Source organism: Loxodonta africana, chromosome 18, assembly GCF_030014295.1.
Source record: "Loxodonta africana isolate mLoxAfr1 chromosome 18, mLoxAfr1.hap2, whole genome shotgun sequence".
NCBI classification, from domain to species: domain Eukaryota; kingdom Metazoa; phylum Chordata; class Mammalia; order Proboscidea; family Elephantidae; genus Loxodonta; species Loxodonta africana.
Window position 1 is genome coordinate 46,522,308 of NC_087359.1, and position 17,704 is coordinate 46,540,011.

Here is a 17,704-nt window from a genome sequence, read left to right on the forward strand (position 1 = left end):
TCTGTTGTGTTCCCTGACAGGGCAGACATCGGTTGTGGCCGGGCACCAACTTGTTCTTCTGGTCTCAGGATATTGTAGGTCTCTGGTTCAAGTGGCCCTTTCTGTCTCTTGGGTTCTTAGTTGTCGTGTGACCTTGGTGTTCTTCCTTTGTCTTTGCTCCCGGTGGGTTGAGACCAATTAATGTATTTTAGATGGCTGCTTGTTGGCATTTAGGACCCCAGGTGCCACAATTCAAAGCGGGATGCAGAGTGTTTTCATAATAGAATTGTTTTGCCCATTGATTTAGAAGTCCTCTCAAACCAAGTTCCCCAGACCCCAGCCCCTGCTTCGCTATCCTTTGAAGCTTTCATTTATCTTCTTACCTTTGAAGAGACTTAATCCCTGAGGCCTTTGCCTTAGTGGGGACCTAAGTGACAGGCATGACCTGACTTCCTTGGGAGGACAGACTCACATTGTCAAACATGTGGGCATAACGCTCTCCTCTCCCATAATTGATGGAACACTTCCATGTGGACATTGGCTCCAGTGTCACCAAGAAAATGTGACGCTGAGGTAGTGGTGTCCTAGGGTCTCTCCTGGGTAGGTCTCTTTTCCACTTATGATCCTCGAAGCATTTGGAGAAGATTCTCCATACCTGACCTGTGTTCTGGTTTTGCAAGCTGAGTTTTGCCATTGGATCCAGATATGGTAGTGGTAGTGGTGATGGTGGTGGTGGCAGCCATAATAGTAGTTTGGGAGAAAAGGGAGAGATGGGAAAAATACCTGGAGAAATAGGAATTTTAGAGGTCAGGTCCTTGGGAAGAAATGTCCTGGGGGTTGGAACCTTGGGACCTCTGTGACTCAGCTCTGCCTGAGAGGTCTTTGCCATACAAAGATGGTGCTTAATTTGCAAATGCAGAGTGACATGGGAGACATATCACTGATTTTATCCCAGATTCTGAATTTGGGGAGTGCTTTTCTGCAGTGTCACTGACTATATGGGAAAAAGGACAGAGCTTTTTTCTGGGCCCCAGGGAAGGTGTTCTCCTGGATGCCTGCCTTGCCTTTAACTAGCACATCGAAACATTTCTCTGAGACTTGTTTTTTCCATCTGCAAAATGGGGATGAGAGACTGGAGGCTTGTAAAATCCCGCTGAGGGCTAGCATTCTTACATCTTTCTTGGGCTGTCTCTACCTTGGGGTTCCCACAAGTGAGAGGGCATCTGTGAATGAGCCTGTGCTCCTGGGCAGTGAGGATGGCTCAGAAGTTTTCACCAAGGGGAGTTTGAACTGTCTCATCAGGAAAGTGATCGTGGTGAGAGCTAACTTAATTTCTCCAGCCGTCTCTTATACCAATTAGGGCTCTTTAGAGCAATTTCCTGCCTTTTCGTGCATTTTTTAGGATTAAGATTTTTTTTTCTTGTATGGTAATTAATATCTTTGGGCCAGTGCTGTTGGAGCTAAGTTTTCCCCTTCGCTCTCACTCTGAAAAGTAGTCTCTCTTTTCTAACTCCCACACTCTGCTTGCAACACACACGCACACACACACGCACGCACGCACGCACACTTTGCTTAATCTTATTTTAGAAAAAAAGATCAGTGGCCTTACTCAGAGTGACCAGATGGAAACACATTCTTTAAAAAAAAAAAAAAAAAAAAACCAGCTAGTTCTCTGGTTAAAGGCAGGAAGGTGGAGTGTTCTTTGTAGCACTAGTTAGCAGCTGGTGTTGGCCAGTTCTTACATGTAAACAGCAATTTTCATAACTGGAATGAGTGCTGGCATTTTCTTTGCAGAGCCAAGGGGCGTATGGAGAGCCATGGTGTGTATTTAAATTACAGGTTTAGATGCAAAGCTTTGCAACAGTTATTCTTGAGAGCCTGACTGTTCCTCATCCCCTTGTGTGTATGTGCTCACTCACACACACATACACACATACACACGCGGGCGCGCGCGTGCGCTCACTTCTGAGAGTGACACCCTAAATCACCCTAAATAGAAGGGAGGAGTATTTGTTGGGGAGGGAGTTGCCCCTAGGCGGTGAGGGCCCTTGGGTGGGTAACTAGTGTGTCTAATGGTGGGAAACAGTCACATACGTGCACACACACGCATCCCCTCCACCAAAAACTTTAAGCAGAGGAAATTTAAGACCAACTTCCTAATGGATTCTTGGCTGAGCTCTCTCTGGGACAGATGGGTGGCTCTTTACATGTAGGCACGGGAGGATCCGATTGGGGCCATCTGAGCATGCTGATGTGCAGTGGCTGGCTTCCCCACACCCTGTGTGTTTGAGTACTTAACAGTGTGAAGGCTGTGGGTTAGGGAACAGTTATCCAAAGGGCCTAGAACAGGAAGAAAGCACAGGTGGCTCTCTTCACTGGGGGGAGAGCATTTTTTAAAAAATATAATGCAAAGGACTATAGATACAGTGGGCACCTTGTCTGGGTCCCTTTTTCCAAGGTCAGAGAAGAAGGTTGAAGTTCAGGGGGAACTGGATGTTTCCTGGGCCAAATAGAAGTCACAACTGTAAGGGATGGGAATAGAGAGTTACTTCAAACACATAAACACCTTGCATAGACTTGGTAGGAGTTTGAGGACCTTCATTTAGTCCCATTGAAAGAATGGACCTAACTTCCCAGTTACCAGTCCCTCTTACCCTCCTCAGTTGCCAAGGAGATGAAAAGGAAATGGAGAGAAGAATGTATGATTCTAGGGTCCTCTGCCTTCTACCTCCCTCACCCAGAATGCAAATGGTTGAGCAGGCCACAGGCCATTTAGCAATAGTGCCATCAGGATGCCCAAAGTCAGTGACTCCCATTTCCACCAGCATGGCCCTGGTAGGAGGGGTCACTGTGCAGAGCCCGCTGTCCCTGGCTGTGTTCCCCACTCCAAAGTGGAGACCTCGGTGAGCAGCTAACCAAGTGTTGCACATCTTCCCTCTGGCCTTTTCACATTTGGAAGGCTTTGATTAAACCAGTCTCCTTAAAGCGTTTGCTGGAAAGGAGGAACCCTCACTGGAGCTGAGCTGGTTCCTGGGTGGGAGGATGTTTTAGTAACATGGACATTTTGGCACATTGTCTGGAGCCTGGAATTTCTCATCTTTCTTTTAAAAAAAAAAAAAAAAAAATCAGCCTATTTTGAAGGCTCTTTTGGGACTGTGTAGATTTATAGCTAGGTGTCTGCTGCTGTGTTTGGGGCTTTGTCTAGGCAGGTTTATGACTGTAGGGCAACTGTTAAGGGTAAAGGGTGGAAGAGGAGACCTTTCCATTTAACAAGTTCCTGGGGAAGGAACGTTCTGTTGACTTTTGTTATCTGGAACCAAGACGCGTTGGTCGTTTTATTTTCTGGGTCCGTGTGAACGTTTGGAATACATATAAGGTCTCTTCTCTACCTACCAGGCTGTAACCAAAATATAAATGAGACCGTGGGGTTCGTTTTGTAGAATGCCTCTCCAGAGTTGAAGTAGAGAGGTTGACTAGCACATGCTTGTAGATCACATTAGTGTTTCTCTGCAGATATTTAATTACTTGGCTAGGGTTAGAGAAGGAATGAAAAATCTAAAATTAAGCTATTGGGAGTCTTTGCCCATCTGAAATCACAAAGAGAGGCAGCAAAGTGCTGTTGAAATTCTGGTAGAAGAGAATGGGGCAGGAAAATTGATTTATAAGCTTTTTGTATAAGGTGTCTTGTTGCTGTACATTTATTCTGAGCTTGAAGGATGGGTTTAGTAACTCACTTTGGATTCAGTTACAGTGAACATTAATTCAGCGCCTACCAGGTGCCCTGCTAGACACTTTGGCATATGTTATTTAATTTAGTCCTAATAAGAACCTTGTGTGGTAGGCTAAAGGCGCCCTGGTGGCACAGTGGTTAAGTGTTCGGCTAACTGAAGGGTTGGTGGTTTAAACCCACTAGCTGCTCCGCAGGAGGAAGATGTGGCAGTCTGCTTCAGTACAGATTTATAGCCCTGGAAACCATATAGGGGAGTTCTACTCTGTCCTTGAGGGTCGCTATGAGTTGGTATCAACTTGACACCAGTGGTGGTAGCCTAATTATTCTATCTCCACAGAGGGTTAAATTCCATATTCTATTAGAATGTAATCTCTGGCACCAAGCACTTAATTTACCTACTGAGTGAATACATTAGGAAAGTTACGTTAGTAAAATTTGGCCATTAGTGAGCGTATGGAGATATTTAAATCTGGAGAGAGAGGACTTGATGGAGTTTGACCATGAAAGTGACCTTGATTCACAGGAGACTTAAGGCATGGATAAGGAGGGAGATGAACAATAAGGAGGAAGAATAAGATGCCCACTAGTTAATGAGATGTGTCAGTTGCCATGGAGTAGGTTCCGATTCATGGCAACCCCACGCCTGCAGACTAGAACTGTGCTCCATGGGGTTTTCAATGCCTGGTTTTTCAGAAGTAGATCACCAGGCCTTTCTTCTGAGGTGGTTCTGGGTGGACTGCAGTCTCCAACCTTTCAGTTAGCAGCCAAGCCTGTTTTACATCACTCAGGGACTCTGCCATGAGTCAGAATAGATTCAACAGCAACTCGTAAGAAAAAAATTTAATGAGAGATTCTTTGAGCTCGCTGGTGCTGTGGGGCCTTCATAGTGTCCTCACATACATTATGTCATTTAACCTCTCATTCATCTGAAAAGCGACGAAAAATCACAGCTTTAAACACATCGGCAGACCATGGCACAGCCGTCACAGGAAACAGGAAGTAGGCGACAGGCGCTATGTGGATTTGCTAGGGTGATGCCCTTTTCAAGCAATACAGGAAGTCCATAACAAGGATATTCTAGTTTGGGGTAAGCCAGCTGCCTCTGTGGCATATGTCCCCACTGGGAGCTCTTAAGCTAACCCGTGAGCTCCCTGAAGTCTGGGAGCCTCCCTCTATTGTGGTGATCACGCTCACGGATTCATTAGAGTTCAGGGGTAGGTGGGAGCTTGGAGTTCTGGCCTGGCACCTGGCAGTGTAGAGCGGGGAGCTCAGGCCTAAGGGGCAAGTCCTGCCCAGAGTTAGACACAGAAGTTGGGTTTTCAGATGGAACTCACTGTGCCTCTAGGCATCACTCCACTGAGGCTCTCTCTCCTGTACAGAGGAGGATTGGTTCATTCATTCAGTCAGCAGATGTGCCAGGTGCCTGGAAGATAAGAGTGATCCATGCAGCTGTGGCCCCTGCATGAGGCATGGTGCATTGCGTTGTAATATACGTATGTGACATTGTGTTTCTATTATATGCAATTAACAGGTTAGGATATTCCTGGGTGGCACAAACAGTTAAGCTCTTGACTATTAACCGAAGGTTGGCAATTTGAGTCTACCCAGAGGTGCCTCGGAAGAAAGGCCTGGGGATCTACTTCTGAAAAATCAGCCATCGAAAACCGTATGGAGCACAGTTCTCCTCTGTACACATGGGGTCGCCACAAGTTGGAATCAACTTGACGGCAACTGGTTTTTTAAACTGTTGAGACCCTGCACCCACCGAATTTTATCATTCTGAAATTTTTGTTAAAACGATAACATGTAGCCTAAGCTCAGTCTTCAGAATAAATTTTATTTCCTTGTTTAATTTTTGGCTACTCCATATAAGATTTTTGGTCCTTGCTCTGAATAGTTTGTATCAATGAGCTTCCTTTTGTGTTTGCTTTGAAACCGGTGGGATTCTCAAATGTGGTCACATTCATTCATTTATGCAGCCACCAAACATTTGGCATGGCCTTCTCTGTGCCTGCCACTCTGCTTGGGGTTGTAGAAGGTACCTAGAAGAATCAGGAGCTTACAGCCTAGGGAAGGAATTAAGAAAGACATATTTATGAGTGCTTTTTGCACAGTTAGAAAGTGTGTGTGTGTGTGTGCTGTGCTGTGGGTGTAAGTGCAATGTAGTGGGATTTTGGAGGTGGGAGGGATGGGTAGCTTCTGGCTGGGGTGACTGTTGATATTTTGAAGTTTGGAGAAAGTGGTATTTGAGTTGGATCTTGGAGAATGGTTGCAACTTGTCGGGGAGATTTAGGAGTGCAGAAGCGTTCTGAGGAGGGAAGGGGCTGTGTGAACATAGCTGGGGAAGTCTGGGGATTAGCTGGGCTTGACTAGAGTGTGGGCTGAATCCAGGGGAATCATGAGAAATGAAAAAGGAGTGTGGAGGATAGGTACAAGGTTAGTGTCATCTTGCTCCCAGACAGGTACCAGCATCAAGAGCCTCACCTGGCTCGGTGTAGACAATCCACCTGTATTTTTTAATTGCTTGTGAGTTTCTTATTGACTAATTTTTTTTCATTGTGGTAAAATACATGTAATAAAACATTTGCCATTTTAACCATTTTCAAGTGTGCAGTTCATTGACGTGAATTGCATTCATCAGGCTGTGCCACTGTCCCCACTATGCATTTTCTTTTTAAAAAAATTTTATTGTGGCAAATATATATGAAGCAAAACATCTGATATTTCAGCCATCTCTGCGTGTATAGGTCAGTGACATTAATTATGTTCATATGCTGGTCAACTGTCATCCTTATTTGTCCCCCAGTTTTTCCATCACCCTTAGCAGGAGCTCAGTGTCCTCTAAACATTGAGTCCTCCTTTCCCTCTTTCACCCGCCCACCCTTAGTAACCACACGAATAAACTTTGTATGCACTTGCCTGTTCTAGATATTTGATATATGTGGGGTTATATAGCATTTGTCCTTTTGTGTCTGACTTATTTCTCTCAGCATAATGGTTTCAGGGCTCATCCATGTTGTAGCATGTACCGAGACTTCATCTCTCTTTATGGCTGAATAATATTCCATTGTATGTGTCCACACACCCACCCACCCACCCACCCCCCCCCACCAGATTTGGTTTAGATATTCATCTGTTATGCACACGGGTTGTTTCTAGCTTTTGGCTATTTTGGATAGTGCTGCACTTACTAATTTGTGGGTGCTTTTTGGGCAGCAGGTTTTTATGCATTTAGTTCTGTTTTGTTCAAATCTCAGGTTTAAGAAAGCTTTGACATGTGACTTTTTTCTTTATGCAAATAATCAGAACGAGGCTGTATGTTTTGGTAGAAAGGCTCTGAAGTTTGCACGTGCCTGTATGAAATGAGAGCTGTTAGATTGTAGCCTGAATGCCTAGGATGTCCAGAGTGACTATCTCCAGTATCATTAAACTCCTAACGGCCGGCTCTGTACAGCTTGAAGATATCTAAAATTGCCTTCCTGGAGAAATATGGAGAGTGACTTGTTTCGGCATCTTATCAAGTGTGGCTTCAGATAACCTGGTAACCCGTGTCCTCCTGTTGTCATTCCTTGCAGATGGTCACAAGAACAAAGAAAATATTTGTAGGCGGATTATCTGCGAACACAGTAGTGGAAGACGTAAAGCAATATTTCGAGCAGTTTGGCAAGGTAAGCACTGCGTGGGGTCTGGCTGCCGTGGGCCCTGCCTTTGCCACAGTTGTGTCCTCAGAAACCTCGTCCTTGGACTTGGCTGTAAAGCTTTAAGTGAACTTCAGCAGGAGCTGGGATGGAAGAGTCCAGCTTGTGGTCGGCACATTTTCCATGTGCCGGCAGGAGCAGACAGAATGGCCTTTTAGTGCGGTTTTGGTGGTGTTTGCTGGCCACGTGGGGACTGGGCTGGGATCTGGTGGTGGCAGCAGCTGGGGAGGGATGCGGGCCTGTGACTCAGATGTGGCAGGAACCCCGCAGAAGCTGCTGGGGGCTGTGAGTTGGTGCTGGGCTTCATCCTGCGCCTTTCTGGAAAAAGCGCTGAGAGATGACGCCCCCCGGGGCCCTTCACAGTCAAACCCTCCCTTGTCAGATGCCCAAGGAGACGCAGGAAAGATGCTGGGTCTGTACCCGTCAGCATCCTCCGACTCGAATTGTGTGAGACAGCAGTGAAATTATCCCATGAGCTCTGCTGTTGGAACAGGTGGGGAGCTACACGGAGAGTCCTAAATCAGTCAGGAAACGGTGGGGGTGTGTGTGACAGACAGACAGATGGCACAGGTAACCGTGGTGTTGTGCTTAATTCAGCCTCTCTCTGGTTGGTGGGGGAGACGGTACCTTTGAGAGTGGGTTCTTCTGGAAGGAGGCACATTTCCCAGAGGGCCCTGTTGCCCCAGGGCTCAAACAGGGCAGCCTGTGGGGTGCTGACCCTTTTAGGCTTTTGTATGATATCCTCATCTGGCTCCCATGAAAAAGACAGGCCCAAGGAGATTGGCAGAATCCCTGGGTGGTGCAATCGGTGAGCGTACTTGGCTGCTAACCAAAAGGTTGAGGTTCGAGTCCATCCAGACGTACCTCCGAAGAAAGGCCTGGTGAGCTACTTCTGAGAATCCAGCCCCTAAAAACCCTGTGGAGCACTGTTCTGCTCAGACACATGGAATTGTCACAAGTTGGAGTCACCTCAACAGCAACTGGTTAAAAGAGGCCTACTACAGGTGAGTGGCTGAGCTGGCCACTGCCTGGGGCTCTCCACTTCCTGCATTCTTGACTAGTTGGGGAGATGTCCTGGGAGCTGTGGAGCGGGGCAGTCTCCCTCAGCACAGCAGGTCTCTGTCTTCCTGCCGAAGGGCTGATATGGCTGACTGCTGCTGGTGGATGTGAGAAGACACTGCTCCTGGTCGAAGCTCCGCCACTCGTTTCCTCCCACGGCAGCTGTGCTGCTTGCCATGGGTGGTACACAGGCCCTGCCACTCCCTGGCTGGTCTGCAGGTTCTGTGCTTTCTGCTTGTTTGCCCAAGGCCATGGGCAGCTATGACCCCAGGTGTGTCCGTCTAGGAGCTGGCTGTCTGGGATTAGGACCATGACCTTTATTTAGCCTCAAAATGGAGACTTTTTGGTCTCTGTTATTAACTGATTTCTGCATGGATGGGAGGCCATGCAGCAAAGAGAAGCCAGATCCTCCAGCCCAGCTGCACATTGGGAATGGCTCTCACTGCCCTACAAGGGTGGTTTTGAAACGCCTTGCCCTGCACTTTCTGGCTTTGCCTGTTGAGGGCTGATTAATTCCGGCCGGGTTCTAAAGAATAGCTAAATGTGTTGGTGACCATGTACATTCCAGTACATCTCTTCAAGACTAATTTAAACTACTCAGGGGATTATGTCCTCACCCAGCCCCACCCTGCCTGGACAGAGAGATGGGACATAATTAAAGGAGACAAGTCCAGCTTGTGTCATGGAGGGCTCTGGAGCATGAGTCTGCTTTGCTTCCGTTCTGCCTTTAAAACAAGGCTGGGATAGTGTTTGCAAACATGAGGTAGGATTTCTTTTTCAAGCCATAACCTGCTTTGGAATCTCATGGGCCTATTTGTGGGTGTCAGGGAAGTTGATGCTGCCCAGATGGGCTGCTGGAGTATTCAAACAGGTTTATACTTGCCAACACGTAGTACATCTCTCTCTGCGTTCCCATTCTCAATTCCCAAGCCTTGGTTTCTATTCTTCTATTCCTCTCCTCCTCCCCTCCTTCCTTCTCTTCTTGTCTCACTCCTTCATCTTTCCCTCCTTCCCTTCTTCCTTTTTCCCTCCTTCCTTCTTCCCTCCCTCCCTCCTTCGTTTCTTCCTTTCCTCCCTCCCTCTCTCCTTCCCTTTCTTCCTTCTTTCTCTCTCTCTGTCTTCATTAACGCTTGTAATTCATGACTCTGTGCATCAGCCACAAGGCTGTGGGAGGTCCTGCATGCTTCGGCCACACGCCCACAGTGGCAACTGTCACTGCCCTGAGAACAGTCGTCCTTTTGTCTGGGAAGCGGCCACAAACCATCTTCCCTGGCCTGGCACTAGCCCAGTCTGAAGCTGCTCAGTTAATTTTGCAGTAACGTGTGTGGATTCTGGTAGGATGTGTAAACCTATCAAGTATTTTATTAACAGACTAAGGAGGCTTCTGAATGTGTCGACACCATAAAGCTCTCTATGCTCGTGTTTTAGTAGCTTATGTCATACACGTGCTCTGTGTATTCTTGAAGCCTGTCTTCAGAATAGCTGATTTCTCATTTGGCTTGTGGCTAGTGTTACATTTGTGTCCCTTTGGTCAGGGCCGGCCACCTCTCAGGATCAAAGAAGAAGAGACTCTGCTACTGGGCCTTTGGGGCAATGAGTGAACCGACAGCTATGAAAAGAAACCCAACACCAAACCAAACCCACTGCTGTCGAGTCGATTCTGACTCATAGCGACCCTATAGGACAGAGTAGACCTGCCCCCCGCATAGAGTTTCCAAGGAGTGCCTGGCGGATTTGAACTGCCGACCTCTTGGTTAGCAGCCATAGCACTTAACCACTACGCCACCAGGGTTTCTGCTATGAAAAGAGGTTACAGATAAAATGACAAACTGACTATACACTGTGGTAGTTTATATTCTGGTTGAAAGAAGACCGCATGCGTGGATGCACGTACACACACACGTGCGTGCACTTGTATGAAGTGTACTCACGTACGTGCACACACATATTCCCAACTGTGTCAGATTGTTTGGGGCTATCTTCAAACCAACTGCAGCTTAGTTGAGTTGTGAATTTATGACTATTTAGTGACTATTTAGGAGGTATAAGAGAGTAGGCCAGGCCATTCACTTATATTAGCTCATTTAATTATATTATCTCATTTAATTCTTCTCTGGGAGGCTGGTGGTGGTAGTGCCCATTTTGTAGTTTGCTAAACCGAGTCTCAGTGGGATTCAGTCCTTGACTGGAGGTGACAGCCCCCCCTGAGAGTTAGCACTGGCTGTAGACTGCTTCTCCAGGCTTGTCTGATAACAGAGCCTGAACTCTGGGCCCCGTGCCAACTGCTGATCCACCGGATGGACTTGGGGTGGGGAGCATGCTGTAGAAGAAGAGATTGTGTCACTGCAGCATAGCCAGGGACAGTGCTGGGAGCCAGGGCATATATTGCCTCATTTCCTCTGCAAAGCGGTTCTGTGCTGTTTGGTATCATCAAGTCCACTGGACAAAGATGGGAAGTAAGGGTCAGAGAGGTTAAGTCTCAGCAAAGGTCACCCAGGTAAGACAGTACAAGAGCCAGAGTTCGTACCCTGGTTCCTCTTCCTCCAAGTCCGGAACTTTCCATCCTCCTACGGCCTCCACTCAGGGTTTGCCACCCTCTTTTTTAGGTTTCCCTCTTGGTTGTTTCTTTTCTCCCTCTTCTCATCCTGCCTGAGGTGGCAGCTATTTCAACTGTTTATTTCAGGTGGCAATCAGAATGGGTAAGACTGCCATCAAGGAGCTGAGCTAAGGGAGTTTAACTGTGTCATTACTCTAAGTGTAGGGGCACAGAATGACACACCAAGTAGCTTTAAATAACTGAAATTGGAGGCTTGCGAACCTTTGCATGCTTGTCTCCCACCTTCCTCCCAGAAGATTGATCCCCTAGGTTAGGGGTGTCGTTACTTGTTTATATTTAACATGAGATCATGAAGAAAGGCCTTTGGGAAAAGGATTCTGCTAACTTGGGATGGCCGTCCTCACCCCTGGGTGGCTGCTGTGGTACCGTCCTGGAGAAGGTAAGGTAGAAGGCATTCCAATCCCTCCGGCTGGGCCTGACTGTGTGACTATCCTGCAGTGGCATCTTGCCAAGTTGCTTCTTTACCAGCCTCAATTTCTCATCTGAGGGAAGGAATTGCACTAGATTGTGCACTAAACTTGTGAAGGGCCAGATAGCAAATATTTTCAGCTTTATGGACCATATGGTCTGTGTCATAACTACTCATTTCTGTTGTCGTAGTGCAAAAACAACCATAGACAACATGTAAATGCATGAGTGTGGCTGTATTCCAATAAAACTTTATTCACAAAGACAGATGGCAGGCCATATTTGGCCTGTGGGCTATAGTTTACCATTCTATGGACTAGATTATTCCTGAAGTTGATTTCAAGCTTTAAAAATCAGTAACATAGGAAGTGTTTAAACCTATTTACCTACCGGAGAAGGAGTCCTGGTGGTACAGTGGTTAAAGCTCTCAGCTGCCAACCGAAAGGTTGGCCATTTGAACCCACTAACGGCTCTGTGCTCTGCAGGAGAAAGATGTGGCAGTCTGCTTCCGTAAAGGTTATAGCCCTGGAAACCCCATGGGGCAGTAAAACTGTCCCATAGGGTCACTGTGAGTTGCCTCTGTGGCAACCAGTTTGGTTTTTGGTTTTATCTCTGGGTAGTGAAAATGGTTAAACATTTGACTGCTCGCGGAAAGATTGGCTGTTGAGACACAGCCAGAGGTGCCTTGGAAGGCATGCCTGATGGTCTGCTTCCAAAAGATCACAGCCTTGAAAACTGTATAGAACCCAAAACCAAACCCACTGCCGTCAAGTCAATTCCAACTCATAGCGACCCTATAGGATAGAGCAGAACTGCCCCATAGAGTTTCCAAGGAGCGCCTGGTGGATTTTAACTGCCTACCCTTTGGTTAGCAGCTGTAGCACTTAACTGCTACACTACCAGGGTTTCCTGAAAACTGTATAGAGCGGTTCTACTCTGAGACACAGGGGGTCGCCATGAGTTGGAGTCAACTCGAAGGCAACTAACAACATCCATCCAGCCAGCCATCTATCCATCCGTCTGTCCATCCATCCATCAATTCATATATAAAAGGTATCTATAGGCAGTAATCAAAAACAAGATGTTATCAATAGTAATGAACGTGGTATAATAACCAAAACAGTTTTAGCCATGGCAGAGTTAATTTCTGGACTTTGTGGTACAGAGATAGTAAAACCAAAAACCAAACCCATTGCCATCAAGTTGATTCCAACTCATAGGGACCCAATAGGACAAAGTAGAACTGCCCCCATAGGGTTTCCAAGAAGCAGCTGGTGGATTTAAACTGCTGACCTTTTGGTTAGCAGGTTAACACTTAACTACTGCACCACCAGGGCTCCAGAGACAGTAAAGGGATTCTTTATTTGGAGAATGCCACTATTTATAGTGGCTCACTATACAGGAATCTTCATCCTGTGAGTAAGTAAGTGTATACACTATACAGGAATCTTCATCCTGTGAGTAAGACCCCGAAAAACTGGTAGATTATTTCCAACTCCCTATTACATGTGCTGGAAACCCCTGTGGCGTAATGGTTAAGAGCTACGGCTGCTAACCAAAAGTTCAGTAGTTCAAATCCAACAGCTGCTCCTTGGAAACCCTATGGGGCAGTTCTCTGCCCTTTAGGGTCGCTATGAGTCAGAATTGACTCGACAGCAATGGGTTTATTACATGTGCTAGATCTAAGCTACTGAAGACTCAGAACTATGAGGTTCAGATTTTACCCTGAAGATAATTTTACTAAGCGTTGGAGTTTCTGAATTAAAGCTACATGTGCTTTGTGCTAAACTTTTTAATGCGTTTTTAAAGTTTACTTCTCGAGGATGTCAAGCAAGTGAAGGTATGTAGCACATCTAGTGTGTAGATGGAGAAACTGACGTTCAGAAAGGTAAATAACTTGTCCAGTATCACACGGTCTATGCTAGTTTGAGGTCATATTGTCACTTGTTTTTGGACAGCCTACTCTTGGCCTCTTTTCACTGTTTATAAAACCTGTCTCCCACTTTACTACCAAGAAGCCCATTGCTCAGAGGGAGCAGGTTTTGTTCATTTGTCGAAAATGTTGATATACGGTAATTTATTTTCCCGGCTTGGGTTTCCCGGTGGACGTTATCTGTGCTTGTGATTTCATACAGACAGTCACTGATGCTCTAGATATGTGTGTGGAGACTCAGACAATGAATCAGGCTGTTCTCCACTGTTCTCTCCACACACAGCCATTGGAATAGCCTAGCTTGGTTAATTAACGTGCGCCGGGATCAAAGGAAGTACGGACGTGGATTTGCTCCTTCTCCCCTTTAGGCTCCTTCTTCAAGTACTGGTTTCTTAAATTCTCACTTATAGCGTTTTGAAGATCAAAAAGAGGCCTTTAAACGTAATGAATTCTCCGCTTCGCCCTGGATGGAGCAGTCCTGCCCCTTTCAGCTGTTTGCTGGGGTGATAGGACTGCTCCGAGCCGAGCTCACTAGGTAATTCTCACTTTATGTAACTCCTGTGAAAGCAAAGCAGCCCGAGTTTGGAGGCTTCCAATTATACTTCACATGGTGAACTGTGTAATTAGTTTGGAAGACTTATGCTTAGTCATTGGTTTATCCTAATCGGCTTTGGCTTTCCCCAACAACAAAGTGAGCTTATTTTGCTAAGCTGAAACAACTCTGCACCCTTTGTTCCTGCCTTTTATTGTCTCATTCCTTTCATTCTGTTTTACTGCCAAAGTTCTGTTTCATTAGGCCTACAAGTCATTTCCAATTCAGTGGGCTGCTACAATCCGGCCTTTATCACTCTGCTGCCCTGGTTCCCATGTCCCTTCTGGGCCAGTGCCCGAGTTTGTGGTTTGACATGAGGGCTTTAACCCTTTCCTGTACCAGCTCCTTGTTGTGGTGGATGGGAAGAAAAGGACTTGAAGGAAACGGTTTGGAAAGTTATAGCTCTTTAGGTCTCATGAGAGGGGAGCTCTGTGGAAATGAGGTGAAAAGAGTCCTTTGAGACCTTTGCGGCAGATTTGGGTTGTATGTGGGCCTATAAAAGTTAACTTGAGCTGGAGAGAGTGGTGGTTGAAAGCTTTTTGAAAAAAAAAAAAGGAAAACCAGAATGAACTCACTTTTTAATATAACGAGATCATCTCATTTATTCCACTTGTGAGGTGGCTCATCAGAGAACATGTTCTGAGGAAGCGTTTTACACCTATTATTTTCTAGCTTCAGGTTTTATGTGCAGGTGCGATGGTGGTGTCCACAGCCGCTGCTCAGATAACTCCTTTTGATACTGTATGTGTGTGGAGAGTGATACCTAGAGTAAAAATATTATAAAGCCTTTGAAATTTTGAAAGGCAAGAGATTTGTGAGAAAATAAATAAGCAAGTTAACATATTCCTCAGAGTGGACTGTGATCCTAAGGTAGAATTTTATCTCTTCCAAATGTGTGTTGTAGATAAACAGAGCTCTGTACATTGTGTGGTTCTCTCAGACAAGGCCTGGAAAACAAAAGTCCTGGCTGTCTTTTGTGGGCATCAAAGCTCCATGAGATGCTTGTCTTCTGAAGTGGTTTGTACAGGTGGACTGACTGGAAAATGGTCTGCTTCCCCAGGCCACACCTGTTGTCTGCGTGCCTTTCCTCTGGACAGCCTTGATGTTCCTCAGTCTTTCTTGAATTACAACTGTGGGGCTGACCAAGAATGTCCATTTACTCTCCCCTCCGTGGCCAGCCATATTGAAGGCTACTTATGTGTTTAAATTTTCTTCCTGCAGTAGTCCAGAACAAGGCCAACACTGTCCCCATGTTTTATTAATTCTCTGTCTGGCTTGTGTCATTATCTCCCTTTGGAAGTGTGTCACACGGAGGAGGGGATTTTATTTGTGCTCCCCTTCCCCCTGCTGGCAGAGCTGCTCAGTGAGAAAAGTCAAAGTTAGAAGACAAAAATCTTGCCTCATCTGCCTGCCTTTGCCTTCTAGGCCAGGTGGCCGCAAGCAAACAGTCCCCACAAGTAATATGATCCCTGGTGCTTTGCAGGTAAACCTTCCTGCTAAACAACTTTGTTTTCCTGGTGAACTTTTTCTCCCTAGACTGATTTTGCTCCAGCCAGAGGAGGGAGGGAGGTTCAAGTTAGTTAGAAATAGATTAAGCCCCCCACCAACCTCACTTCTCCTAAATCCTCACTTTTTGCTTTAAAAAAAAAAAAAAAAAGAATCCTCGGAAATAGTGGGTTTCTAGGAAAACTTTCCATATCCCTTTTAGTGTATAAGATATAGTCAGCAGTTGTTAGGCAAATGCATCAGACATTATTATTGCTCTGTTAACAGTGTTTTAAAATATACAAATGAAAACGTAGGATGCCTTCTGGCTAGCAAGCTGGGGAAACTTTGAAATTATGCTAATCAAAAGCTGTGTTCATATACGTAGTAGGTAGTGCAACAAGGCCCAAACTTCCCGGCTTCACTGTTTAATTGTGCTATCCAGTATGGCTTAAACAAAAAAAAAAAAAAACCCAAACCCAGTGCCATCGAGTCGATTCCGACTCATAGCAACCCTAGAGGACAGAGTAGAACTGCCCCATAGCGTTTCCAAGGAGCGCCTGGTGGATTCAAACTGCCGACTCTTTGGTTAACAGCCGGAGCACGTAACCACTACTCCACCAGGGTTTCCCCAGTATGGCTTAGCTTTGTTTAATTTTTCTGCTGGGCCAAGAAGAGGAAGGCCAGGGGCAGGGGAGCCCTTGAGCAGGAAGGAGTTAATGAGCCCAGGGAGGGGTATTAAGTTCTCCCACCAGCTTACCTTCCCAGAGTCCTCCTGGCTGCCTCTGAAGACGTCACTTACAATGGAATAGTTAGCATAAGAAAGAAAGCCTTTCTCTCCCTGGAGTAGTTCAGTGGGAACCGAAAGTGTACAAGAAATCATGGTTCAGGCATGTGCCAGTGGGTGCAAGGAGTGGTTCTTATGGAGGAGAAAGCTTAGTTCATTTAGACTTGGCATAGAAATCCAATTCCATTGTTTCATGGAGTGGATATTGATATGGAGATTCCATCCACCCCCACCCTGTCAATAGGATACCCCATTACATGGGTCCTGCATGCTTTTCTTTCTTTCTTCCCCCCCGCCCCCCCCTTTGTCCTCCTAGAATTAATCTCTCTGTAGAAAGGCCGGGTTTGTCAAGTTACCACCTTCTAAATTTTTACAGCTCTTTATGTTCAGATTGGTATTTGTGAGTTAGCTAAAAGTGGGCCTCCAATCTGTACTTTATTTACATTCGAAGCCATAACAGTGAGAGCCCCTGAAAAATGTTAATATGCAGGAAGAGGCAGAATGGTTGGGCCTCTGACGGTTGCTAACCTCACCACTGCCTTTAAAACCAATCATGAGGCACATGGCTGATATTTAATAGCTTTTAGCTGATTATTTTTCTTCTCCTTCTCTTTCTTTTCTATTGAAGTTGACCTGGGTGTACTTGAGCGGAAATGAAGTCATCCAGATTCTGAATGAGAATAATCACAGGCCTCAAAGAATGAAATGGAAGCAGAGATTAAATGGTGGAGGGAGAGCCGGCATTAATAAGAACCAAGAAAACTTTGCATAAAATAAATAGGAGATTGATAGATTGAGTTTGTGTACATTGCTGCCATTTTTCTCCACTTTGTGTTGTCTTCCTTGAGTTGAGTTCTTGGCAAAGTGGGATTTGATTTGCCTCAAACCCACATCCCCTTTGCAATCCAGGGGATGGTCCTTTCTTCTTCATGGATTATTTGTATGGCCTGGGTGCTTCCAGGATGAAGGAACCTGGGTGATGGCCTGGTTACTGCGAAAGGTTCAAGATTACTTGTTGCAGGTACTGGGTGGGGGTGGGAGACAGATGAAAGAGAAGAGAGGATGGAAGACAACACACAGCAGGCAAATGTAATAAATATTGACAGACTCCTGGTTATAGGGAGAGGGAACTGGAAGGGTGAAGATAGGTTGACCACCTGTCCCAGTATGCCTGGACTTAGGGGTGTCCAGGAACTCGAGGAAATCCTGGTAGTGTACTGGGTAAATGCTAGAGCTGCTAACCAAAAGGTCAGCAGTTTGAATCCACCAGGTGCTCCTTGGAAACTCTATGGGTCAGTTCTACTCTGTCCTGTAGGGTCGCTATGAGTCAGAATCGACTTGATGGCGGTGGGTTAGGTTAGGTCAGGTCAGGTCAGGTTAGGTTAGGGACTCGAGACTTGCAAACCAGAATGAGCT

The 17,704-nt window shown here is 46.0% G+C and overlaps 1 protein-coding gene across 5 annotated transcripts in view; it reads left to right on the forward strand.

The window, feature by feature from the left end:
• MSI2 (musashi RNA binding protein 2) overlaps nt 1-17,704 on the forward strand; it is a 472,007-nt gene that overhangs the window by 152,061 nt on the left and 302,242 nt on the right. For all 5 annotated transcript variants that reach the window (XM_064271280.1, XM_064271281.1, XM_064271284.1 and 2 more), the window contains exon 6: nt 7,285-7,377. In XM_064271280.1, coding sequence (XP_064127350.1) covers nt 7,285-7,377 — 93 coding nt within the window. The remainder of the gene's footprint in view (nt 1-7,284; nt 7,378-17,704) is intronic.